The 12,233-nt window shown below is 56.0% G+C and overlaps 1 protein-coding gene across 1 annotated transcript in view; it reads left to right on the top strand.

The window, feature by feature from the left end:
* The window catches only part of VOLCADRAFT_96660 (uncharacterized protein), a gene marked incomplete at both ends in the record, with an annotated part of 5,272 nt that extends 425 nt beyond the window's left edge, over window positions 1–4,847 (top strand). The window contains 7 exons of the mRNA XM_002955672.1: window positions 131–193; window positions 604–816; window positions 1,155–1,363; window positions 1,664–1,752; window positions 2,129–2,274; window positions 2,406–2,548; window positions 2,904–4,847. Coding sequence (XP_002955718.1) covers window positions 131–193; window positions 604–816; window positions 1,155–1,363; window positions 1,664–1,752; window positions 2,129–2,274; window positions 2,406–2,548; window positions 2,904–4,847 — 2,807 coding nt within the window. The remainder of the gene's footprint in view (window positions 1–130; window positions 194–603; window positions 817–1,154; window positions 1,364–1,663; window positions 1,753–2,128; window positions 2,275–2,405; window positions 2,549–2,903) is intronic.
* Window positions 4,848–12,233: the final 7,386 nt, after the last annotated feature.

Genomic DNA, 12,233 nt, shown 5'->3' on the forward strand with positions numbered 1-12,233 from the left:
ACACTCTTGCCCTGGCAGCAGCTTCACTCGTTCGTGGTTCGTCTTTCCCCCCGGGTACACACATACACACATACCCATACACACCGGTACACGCACATACATACATACAACCGCCGTACACCCCTGGCAGGCCCTGCGGTGGTCATCCAAACCATGTTTGACCTGCAAAAGCGCGGGCTGGGAGTCAACAAAGGTATGTCGTACACTAGGGAGTCGTGTGGGTGGATGTGGGTGCGGGTGGTTATCTGAGAAGAAAAAGTTTCAGTAAATTTTCATTTTCAGTACATGACAAAATTTCTCGTGCGTGCTGAAGCTAGGTTCACCATGCGTTGCTGCGGCTTTCTTTTCGGGTTGCCGTACAAGCCGCCACAAAAAACTGGGGTGTCGCGCATTTTCCTGTGTGGGGCTCGCACGCTGTTGTACCCTGTAGGGCTTATCACGGGATCTGCATCCGCCGGTCGGTTCTTTTTTTCTGACAAGTCGTGATATAACAGGCACGCTCACGAAGGTGCGAGAAAAAAAAATTATGGCCTCGCCTGCCCGCACCTCGGATGCTCAGAATAATTTCCGCTGTTTAACCGTAACCAACCGTCTGCCGTACAGGCATCCCCGCCATCGTGGTCGGTGCCGCGTCGTTCGACGACATGGTTGCCATATCAGGCTACTCTCTCTTTTCCTCCTTCGCCATGTCCTCCTTGATTAGCGCATCCGGGGGTGCCGGCGGTGGTGGGGGAGAGGGAAGTGGTGGGGGGGGTGGGGGGGGTGGAGGAAGCCATGGCGGCCAAAAGCACGGCCTCGTCTGGACGATATTGCACGGTAAGCCGTACAGTGTACGTTAATCTTAACGTCCGTGTGTACGTCTGTCTGTCGTACGGTTAGCCCCAGGTGGCCAAGTGCCCTTCGCATCCTTTCCTTTTTCTTTTTGTAATTTCGTTTTGGCACAAGAATAAATCAACCTCTTGCGAAGCGCGTTTACTTTTAAATAAAACTCACTCCACCCTCTACCTCCCGGTAAAATGTCTAACCGGCTACCTAACTAAATTACCGAACTACCTAACTACCGTTCATAATTCCCTCTCGCCATCGCTTTGAATTCACACTTCCATTCCGCATGGGTACGACATTCGGCTTCGTGCTTCACCTGCGTACATAAGGCCCCCTGGACATCACCCTGGGTGCCCTGGCGGGCCTTATGGGCGCCGCCCTTTGCGCGGCCACCAGGCTCTGGGACAGCAGCCTCAAACGTACGGCAGTCGTATTCGCCGTCGCTATGGCTCTCTTGTTCGCGCTGTATCGGTACGACTTCCGCGGCGGCGGCGCGCTGGCGGCGCTGGTGCTGGGGCTGGCGGTCAACGTGTTCTGGGTAGGTACGGCTGCCTGACTGAATGTACGGAGATGTACGGCATGTGTACTGCAGGGATTAGGTCAGTTAAGTTTTGAACTAATTGAGCTGATCGGGAACAAGGGTTGGGGAGACACGCTGGTTGCTTGTTTAGGATACAGAACTGTGGGGGCGTGTTGAGCTATAATTGTAGAAGGAAATTCACGTACGTGCATGTACGGCATGCGTTTGGGCCCCTTGTCGCGGTATGAGCCCTTATTTTTTGATATCATCTGAACCATGTACGACACCATACAATGCATGTACGAATGTACGGCGCAGGAGCGCGGCTCCCTTTTTTTCTGGGGCGTTGGCCGACGCAGTGGACTCACTCGCGGCCCGCAACCTCGGTATGTGCCCTCTGTGGGCGCGTGAGGAGGCGGTACGACGGTACGGTAGTACGACAACTTGTACGACAGCGCATCGGCAGCACTTTTAGGGTACCGGGGTTTTACTTAGTGTAATACGACGAAAATACGGGGAACGGGTGTTGACGCGCGTTTGTTGTTGTTACGTGCAAGTGTGCTAATACTACATTTTGCTTTGTTTGTTTGTTTTGTTGTACTACGTAAAGCGCGTGTGTTTTGTTTTATATCACGTAAAGTGCGTGAGATGCAGGACCCTAACGTTATCCATAAGATCTCTGTTCCATTTGGACGTTGCGGATGTTACTGATTGCGCCGCGCCTAATGTACGATGACATGACGTTGCCTCTCTGCGCGCTTGTTGCCTATTTTGGCCATGCAGCTATGCGGCAGAGGTGGAGGCTCGTGTGGGCTTGTTCTGGAGGGTGGTTGCGCAGCCGATGCTTTTCGGTATAATTGGTTCGTTGGTCAACCTCCGTACGGTTAGCGGTCAGATCATTCCTCGCTCATTGGCGCTGGTAGCTATAGGTAAGTCGTTGCGGTGGTTGGCAGTTAGCCTGGTCACTAGCCGTCCGATAACAGTCGAAACTAAACTAAACCTCTATTCGTCATTCAGCTCCAATACATCCCGCTTGAATTTCCGTACAATGCCGTACCAGTTGTTTTCAAAATTGCGGTGCGCATGTATGTAGGTATGGCCGTACGGATTCCCACCACCTACTTTGCTATGACCGGAGCCGGGCTGACTGTACGGGAGCGAATGTTTGTCGCCATCGCATGGACGCCGAAAGCCACCGTACAGGTACGACATGACGGGATAAGCCCTAGGCCGCTGTACATCGCTGAACGGCGATGAAGAATGGGGCATTATTAGGCACATGGGATGTCAGAAGATTCTTATGTTATAGGGTTGTTTACGGCCATGTACTCTCACGCCTGGTCTGTTCTCTACCACCATCGCATCTGGCATCGCATTAAATCGCTTAGTTTGTCCATTTTGAACCCCCAAATGTTGAAGTCCGCGTTGGTAGTAGCGGTAGAGGGGCCTCTCACCTTTTTTAAAGTTCGAAGCTTTAACAGAATCTACTAAGAGAACTCTGCCGTACCGTCAATGACGAAACCGTTAAGAGATTCTAACGGCTAACTGTCAACCGCAGGCGGCTCTGGGCGCGCAGCCCCTGGACATGATCCGCGCGGTTGCGGGACCCCAGAGTCCTTTCATTGATGTTGGCCACGAAATCCTAACCACTTCCGTTTTCGCAATTCTGATCTGCGCCAATGTCGGCGTATCTCTCATTCACTATTTGGCGCCAAAATGGCTTCACCGCACCGTCCCTTCGGCCATCGTGGTGGCGGCGGCGGCGGCGCCGCCGCCGCCGCAAACGCCGCCGCCAGGGCCGTACGACACGCTGGAAGGTTGCGGCGCGGAAGCTGGCGAGCCCAGCGGCCCGGAGGCCGCGGCGGCCGAGCGGCATGACGCCGCCGCTGCTGCTGCTGCTGGAACGTACGGCAGTGGTTGCAGCGAGGGTGATGGCGGCGCCGTCGCCGCCGCTGGCGGTCATAGTGTACGGCCTTTGCGAGTTGGTCCCGTCGGCTACAATTGGGCTGAAGAAAGCTTTAGTCCGACGCCGCGAAGTATCCGTAGGAGCTTGCACGGCGGCGGACTTCTGGCTGCGGCGTTGGATGTAGCCGCCGCCGACGGCGGCAGCGGCGGCCTGTGGTGCCGCTGCGGCGGAGCAGGTCGCGGCGGCGACGGGAGATGGTTCCACGAGGAGGGTTATGCCACTGACAGCGCGGCGGCGCCGTTGACGGCGCGAGCTGAACTGCCTCGAGGCGGCAAGCCACCGCTGCCGCCAGCGGCGGCTACACCACCACCGACGTGTCGAACGGGAAACGCCGCTGTCGCAGGCGTCGGCAGTGCCGAGGGTAGCGGCGGTGGCAGCAGTAGTGAAAGTGATCGTGGCGGCGGCACCGGGACCTTCAGCATGTCAGCGACAGAGTGCACCAGCCCGGAAAATGATACAGCTGTACGACAGATGTCGTACAAGGCGTACTACGAAGGCCCGCAACTGAAGTGGCCGGGGGGCGTCGCAGGCTGGCGGCGCTGTCGCCGGTGCAGAGGCATCCTACCGCCGACGCCGTCCGTGCCGAGGGGTAACATTCGCATGCCGTCGCCTCGCACCGAAAAGCGCCCACAGCATCGTCTACAGCGTCGTACATCCATGCGAATGAGGTACGGCAGCGCGGATAGCACTGGCGGTGCTGTCAGCGGCAGTGACGTCGAGGCTGGCGACGCCGCGGCTCCGCCGACGGCGTTTCGTCGTCACAGCGCGCCGTTGTTGACTGACGTACAGGTAGCGGCTCAGCTCTGGAAGGAAGCGGCCGCCGTGGCAGCGGCGCTGTCCCCTGAGCTGCCTGGCGGCGGCGCCGCCACTGCGCCGCCACCGGCCGCCGCATCCGCATCACTACAGCGCCAGCTCGCCGTCCTGGAACGCACCGCGGAGGCAGTCGCGGCGTTGGCGGCCAGGCTGGCAGCGGCGACGTCGCCGTCGCCTGACGGCGACAGTGTGGCGACGGCGCCTAGCTTCGCGACGGACGCGCGGGAGTTGGCAGACCACGCGTCCATGCTGAGCCGCGCTGCCGGTGCCGTACGGATCCACTTGTCATCTATCCTGTCGGCGGCGGCAGCGTCGCACAACGCACGGGACGAATGGCAATCGGGGGAGGAAGCTGATGATGAGGGTGCCATCGGCCGTCGTGTTGGCGGCGACGGCGACGGCGACGGCGGTGGCGAAATGGAAGAAGGGCTCGGGGACGAGCCGCCGCCGCCTGAGACCGCACGGGACTTTTTCAGGCGTATCGAAAGTGCTGCCGCCGCCACTGCCGCCGCTGTCGGCATGCCCGATCCGACCGTCAACCCAGCGTCAGCGTCAACATCAGCGTCGGCGTCAGCGCCGCCGCCGCCGCTGCCTGCCTCTTCGTCGGTAGTTATCCCCGTCGGCGCCGTCATTCCCCTGGATAGCGTCGCTGGCGGCAACCTGGACGGCGGCAGCCCCGTGGAGCTTCCTTCAGTACGGAGCTTACGTGGCGGTACGACGTAACCGGTGGCGACGGCATGCCAGCGGATGTGACCGCAGCTCCGAGGAAAGGGGCCGGGGCATGATTGGTTTGATGATTTCGCCGTGGCCGTTTTCTTGGCTTCAATAAGTCATGAACCTTTTTTTGAGCGGACAGAGGGATTTTGCTTAGTGCCAGAATAAATTGGAGGCCTTGATAACGGTTATAGAAACTTTTTTAACTTTTAAAAACCCACAAAACCTGAATGATATCCTGAGCGTGGGAAACCGGCAGGACTTCTTTTTTTTCCTGTATTCCTGTTGAGGTGCGGACCAGTGCTGCAGGTTTTGAAGCGCGCAGAGAGATGTGTGAGAAGTGTGAGTGGATATTGCGGCGGCGGAAGATGAGCGGATCGCGTTATGGCGTTGTGTGCGGTGGAAATGTCTGTTGGTGTTGCGGGAGCGTTCTGGAGGAAAATAATAATTGCTAAGAAAACAGTTGTAGAATGTGTAATGATGTGGTGGACTCGTGTAAAGGGCTCTCGGTCCCGGTGCATCAGTCAGTGCTCCCACACCATTTCTGCAGGGGAGGCTGTGCGGCGCTGGGCTGCTAGTGTAGGAACGGTGTCGTGTTTGGACTGTAGGTTCTCATTATCCGCTAGATGTAAAGCACCGACGATCCTTATCTTCCTGGCTGCGAAGGAAGCTTTTTGACGACTCTTTTGACGACTCAAACTGTATGCCATTTGGAAAACACTTGTTACAGTTGGTAGTTAAGGAGCCAGCTGGATCCATATTTCTAAGGTTTAGCTGGATCCAGACATTTTATGCATAATTCCAAGGACTTTTCGTATCGTCCATCGCTCTGTTAAGAGAGCCGAAACCGCAATTCAAACTTTTTGCAAAAGCACTTGTCCAGTGGATCACAAATGCCTTACATATCGAAAAGCCGCACACTATTATCACGTCGTACAGTCTAAACTACATCCACATCAGCTGGACTCCATGTCGTACGAGTTTTGCCTCCATTTGGGGAGTCGCGACAACCGACATACTGACGAGCGTTCCTTGGTAACATACGTCAAGCGCTGATCCCTGCCAATCCTATACCAATTCTTTATAATCCTAGAGACTGCTAGTGCAGATCTCCCCGCTCAATTAGTGGCGTGTCATAAGACGCAGCACCGAGGGCCATTCAAACGAACAGCGCGGTCCCCCGCCCATGTTAGGAAATGTCACGAAAAACATGGGGCTAAGCTTCCAGATCTTCTTACCGACATTTGGGGCTGGACTCAAGCAGCAGTTCGTGATTTGGACCATATGAGAGCGCTCATACAATGCCCCCGCCTCAAGTTATGTGGACAGCGCATGTTCATAATTTTACTATCAGCGGCCACATCCAATTTTCGGTCTAAGAGAGAGAGAGAGAGAGAGAGAGAGGGAGAGCGCATAAACTCCATACCAACTAAGCGGGGTCATGATCACAGGAAGACCTTGAGTTTGGGGTGCTCTGTACCCGCTGGTGGGTCCAACAGTATTTTACTTCCGCAGCAAACTACCTTTTGCCAAAACAACTAAAGTCCATGTACGGATTTGCAGCGTCATCAGAGTGTGTGGCACCGTACATCAATGGATTCTTCTCGGATGGTCCCTTAGGGTTTTAGGGTTTTGGGCGTCCCTTCTACTTTGCGTACAGAGTACAACGGCTCTTCTCTTGGCTCGGTGACCAAACAATGTTCTGTACGTTAGATAGATACGATGCACAGGTCGATGCCTTCTGCTGCGTGTGATGTCTTAGGTGAACGAATCAGGAAGCCGTCCTACTTAACGCCAGCGGCTTTCAAGTCCCAGAAAGCGATGAGACCTCCACCACGCCCGCCAATTCCAGATCGTAGGCCGGGGCTCGGCGGCTGCTGCGGTGTCCGACGCACTCATGCCATCCTTTGCACTGGTACTCGTTATCACCAGATCGCCTGCATCCGTACCAGCCACGGCGCGGCTCAAATCCACAGCAGCCGCGGTGCCGTTGCGGCCATTGCCGGCAGTGCCACGATGTGGCCGCTGCTCCGAAGCCTTTTCCTCTGCCGCCACCGTCACTGCTACTGCTGGTTCCGGAGCTGCAGCTGCCGCCGCAATCTTCAAGGTGGACCAGGAACCGATAGCTGCAGCCGCCTGCGCTGCCTTGCGCTCAACATCGGCGTCGGAGTGTGCAACTACATCCAGTAGGTCAGGTTTGCCATCAGCATCTTCTGAGTCGAAGTTAACTTTCACCGGATGTAAGTTACTGGTCTTGGCTGAACCGGCGATGGAGCCATTGTTCCAGACGGCATCTGGGACAGTCGCGACAGAGTTAAGATCAGCACTGGTGTCCACGTCATCGTCAGCAGCAGCAAAAGTTCGTATGCGGGAAGCAGCGGCGGCGGCGGCGGCGGCGACGACGCCTCTGGTGGCATCTGTACGACCTTCCCTGTCGTGAAGAAGCATGACCAAGGCGGACTTGGTGCCGCCGCCATCGGTTACCAGGAGAGTGCTGGCGGCGCCGCCGGGGCCCAGGTGGTCAACGTCACCGGAATCTATAAGGCGCTGGAGGCGTACGACATGTTGACCTACGTGGCCCGACTTGAGGCCCGCAAGAAGGCTGTACGGCGCAGCAGCGCGCCGTAGCACCTGCTGGCGTACAATCATGACGACGCCCTGCAAAAACACACGGTAAAACCAATATGCAAAAGCAACATCATTCTTAATGTTCTCATGGTGCCATGAAATTGGTTGTACGGACAGTTGTACGATGTGCTGTGCATGTGTCGCCGTACGCATCATGTTTGACCATAACTGGATATCAGTGCCGTGCATGAACTCTGCACGAACAGGTCTCGAGAAAATAATCGCGCTGCTATGCATGAAAGCATGAAAATGGCAGCACTATTGCAATGCATGAATGGTCATGCACGTTTGAGAACGAATTTGTCGCATGATTTACGGTTCAAATCTTTACCGTACAACGAATTGCTAACGTGACTTCTGGGTTGACTGGATAACAAATGACGAATGATGCTTAGTGGTTTGCGTCCAGGGCGAGACCTTGCAAAAGACAAGCAGCACATCCTAGAGGTTGTCTTTCCTTTTCGGAATATTGGCTTAAATATACAATACAAGCGCCGCGTTTTGGATCAGTCTGGCCGCCAATCCTGCTCGGAATGCGCATCCCGATATCCGAGGGCAACTTGGCCACGACCGCGCAGCATTAATTTTATCCTCTTGGGAATTTGTCGCACAGATGATTTCGTTTGCACTAAAAACAAGGTCTCATACACGGTTCTTAATCCTGTAACTCAATTCGCTAAATTAACGGTTTACCAGCAGCATAAGCAGGTACAGTACCACCATGATCATGACAACCGCAGGACCCACGGAGCAGCCGATCTTTGGCGCCTCCTTCGCCTTCGCCTTCGCCCAAGGTTGCTGCTGCTTCGCCCTGATTGGCTGTGGCCGCGGCGGCGCAAGCAGCACTTCCCTCCGCTTGCTGTTCTTCTGGCTGATGCTGCTGCTGGTGCTGCTACAGCCGCTACCTGGTAAAACAGCGGCAGCACCGGCTTCGCCAGCCTGAAGCTTCACCGCCGATGCTGCCGGCGCCGCTGCCGATGTGCCGATGGGAAGGCAGATATGTGACAGCGCGGGTGGTGACTCTGCCCCGTCGTTAGGGGTGGCGGCGGCAGGAATATGAAATGGTGGGTCGTTGGGCATTGTTGGTCGCGGTCACCTTTCAGCGATAACACCTTTGGCAGGACGGCTGGAAGTTCAAGCTGCTTGTGCGTGGGACTTCCGGGCAGGATGGATACCTGTGAGAAGGTAAGGGCGCAGGCGGATAGGTGCAGGAGCTTTCGCGATTCGCTCCCGATTAGGATATGTTTTCCCTGATCGGTAGCGCTCTTGCTTTGCTACATCTGTAACTGTCCTTTTCCTAGCTTCCTGGAATAAAAAAGGAAACAGAATGCCAGTCCACTGCATTGTGATTGGGAGGTTCGGAAACACAAAAACCAAGGCCATATCCTAACAGGGCCAGATATGCGTCAATACAGATAACGCAACGCATAGAAGGGGAGCCAGCAGCTGATTTTTCCTGGCTAACGACGGACCACCGTTCGTCGTAGCAATTCACCTTTCGGCGATGCGGCACCAACGTCTCGACGCGTCTGCCTCAACACATCTGCAAACTCAAGTAAAAAGGTAGCTCGGTGGCACTTAGCGCTATAACTCTGCCGTGGTCTTCTCCTAGAAAGGCACTGCGAGGTGGACGTCGAAACAGCCCAGAACGCAAGGAGGCATCCCCTATTTGAGGAGGAAATCTGTATATTTACCATCTTATGAGATTCACCTTGGGCGAATGTGTGATGATGACTTGCCTAGACGATGTAAACAATGCCTAGGCCCCAATCGAGGCAACCGCTCCCAACCGCCACAGGACATCGGCGATGAACCTGAGGCGTTAGGAAACACATAAGGCCATCTTATCCGACAAGTGCAGTGTCATAGTCTAAAGGCCAGCATTTGGCACGTTAGAAGTTGGCCTGGTCTCCGGTAGGTTTGCAGACGGGGGACCCAACACGCAAGACGTCATTTAGTTTCCAAATATTTTATTTGCTGGCGTTGTGCACAGTCAAAAGCAATTCCTCTCTGCCAACTCAAATGCGGGGTCAGCCAAGTACCTCCATCCAACAATTATGCCGCTCATGAATCATTCAGGGAGTCCAAAAGTGTTCGATTTATGATGTTCACATAAGCCAATAAATCAACAGCGCCCAGAGATGAAGGCAGGCATGAGCGGGCCACAACATCATCGCCACGTAAGGGGGTTGATTATTAAGCAAACCGACGGTCGGCCAGAAAGACATTGGAAGCTGTATCCAACAAGGGCAAATGCAAGCCTTTAGGGGCCACCACCCCGCGGGTCACGGAAGTCACGTAGCCGTAGCTTGCCGGTGTCATGGCCGCGGTAGCTGGTGTGCCACATAAATTGGCAGCACAACATATCGCGTAGCAACAGCAGGCGGGCTAGGGAGGTGGTGGAAGCCTGGAATCCGGTCCAGAGGTGATCCGTGAGGGTGGTGAAATCGCGAGGGCTAAGGGGCACGGCGGCTTGCTCCTCGTAGCCACAGTCGGCGGCGAGGCGGCTATAGCCAGTTTTGTAGGAGGACAAGGCGCTGGAGCAGCAGGGGTTGCCGATGCCGGTTCCACGGTCATAAGTGCTGCCACGGCCCAAGCGGTTAAACAGTCCGGAGAGCAGACCCAGATGATTGTTGACGGTGTTGGGACTCGGATCGTCCACCCGACGGTTGGGAAGCCAGTGGGCCTCCAAGTAGACGAGCAGGTCGTCATCAGTGCAGGTCAGCAGGGTACGGCCATGGGGCAGGGTGGCAAGCCAGGCAGAGAGCTCACGACCGGCAGCCTCCTGGCGGGCAATGGTTTCACGAGAGTGTAGATCTGGCGGCTGGAAGGCGGATCCAGTACGGTGGAGGGTACGGAAGTGGGGCGGACGCGCGCGGCCAGGATCTGGGGCAGGGTAGGCTCCGGCAGTGCCTGGAGGGCAGAAGAGGATTGGGGAGGTAGGGGTGACGGGACGAGGAGACAGGACCTAGGCGCGGGGGGCAAGCCTACCGGGTCGGCAGCGTCAGAGAGGCCGGGAGCTTGAGACAAGTCCAGAGTGGGGACCGGGCCCACGGAGGAGGCGAGGGGGTAGGGCCCCCGAGGGACAGGAAAGGACGGAAGTAAGGAAGATGACGCGCCAAGGAGACGCGCCCCAGGTAGGGCCGGGGAAGGCAAGGAAGGCCGACCCGGCACCGGACAGGCAAGGTGTGGGTCCTGGGGCCCAGGTAGGCAGGCGTAAGAAAGGGCAGGAGGAAGCGGTGCGCAGGGAGATGGGGGGTGTGTACCGGGTAGACAGAGGACCCGGTCGAGTGAGGTGCCACATAGAGGAGAGTGAGGTGCCACATAGAGGAGACGTAACAGCGGTGAAGGAGAACGCCGCTTCTGTGTAGAAGCAGAGGTGGGGTGGAGGCGAATGGGAAGGGCAAAAGTAGCGGCGAGCGCAGTTTACCTGAGGGACGAGCCGAACTAAAGGTAACGCGGCCGAGACCTGTTAACGAGCTGGGAAATATGAGTGGTAGGTAGAAGGCGGATGGCGTGAGGCTGGAGGCTTACGTTTTCTGTTGGCGATGACTGCATTAGGTTATTTTTCGTACTCTCTACTCGATTACCCAGGCCCCTAAAACTAAAAGATCAAGATGTGTCCTTGAAAACACACATGCCACGAATGTGCTTACAGACATGAATTCCTGTCAGGGTCAACCAAGAAGAATGCAACGTGCCACTTACCATGCATGAAGCAGTTGGCTTTTGTAAAATGATTTCATTATGTAAAATCGTGTCATGGCATCGTTTGACATCTGTTATGTTACCTGTTATGTTACAGGTAAGCTCCCGAGAGCTCGTAAGGCCAGACACACTCGAGGCAGGAGGCTCATGCACTGGGAGTCTAGCGTAGACAAAAAGAAGAAAGAAACAAAAAAGAAAAAAGGGTTATGAGCCCCATCTGTGAGGGAAAACAGTAACTACAGTAGACGGACGTAGAGCCGCGCGCCTGCCCCTGCGCTGTGTTTCGGCCCCCGGTCAGGGCCCCCGGTGCTCGTCCTTTGCTCGTCCTTTTCTCGGGGCGAGCCACCCACAGTGTAACACCCCAACAGTAAGCGACCTCAGGCTTACTACTCGGCTATCAGCATGCGTCGCCTCATCCAGATGCTGCGTACAATCTGCGCAAGTCCGCGCTGATTATCTATCTCCATGACAGACCTCATGTTAGGCACGGGGGCTCGATATCATCCTGACATACACCTATAGGTTGAGGAGGCGTTCTCGTAGGTCCCTGTAGGCGCGACACTCTAGCAACACGCGAAACTCACCTTCTACTGCACGATTATGGCCACAGATCTCACACCTCTGCATCCCATGTACAGAACACGCATGCCGTTCGCGTTTGTGTAGCTTATGTTTACCCCGTTTTCCCATCAGGCCCGCTTGTTCTGCTCACAGAGCTGGGTGTACATGGGGTAGCACAACCGCCACATCTCCACCCCAGCACGGGTCAGGGCATCCTTCACCGCAATGTTATATGTGCGGTAAAGGGTACCGTCCCGAGTTGCCAGCGCTTGACGTGTACGTCGACCAGCCAAGTGGGTCCCTGCCCCTGTGACCGTTCACCGGGGCAGTCCCCGGCTTTGGGGAGCCAGCACTTCGAAGGATGAGGGGGGATAGGGGGGAGGCCTGATAGGAGTGGAGGCCTGAAGTGTATCCTCCAAAATGCCTGCAGTCGTGGCAACGCGGTCCTCGTGCACCTCGAGAAGCCGGTGGAAGATAATGGTTTTCGGCTGTGGTCGT

The sequence above is a fragment of the Volvox carteri genome, assembly GCF_000143455.1.
Source record: "Volvox carteri f. nagariensis unplaced genomic scaffold VOLCAscaffold_54, whole genome shotgun sequence".
In the NCBI taxonomy this organism is placed as follows: Eukaryota; Viridiplantae; Chlorophyta; class Chlorophyceae; order Chlamydomonadales; family Volvocaceae; genus Volvox; species Volvox carteri.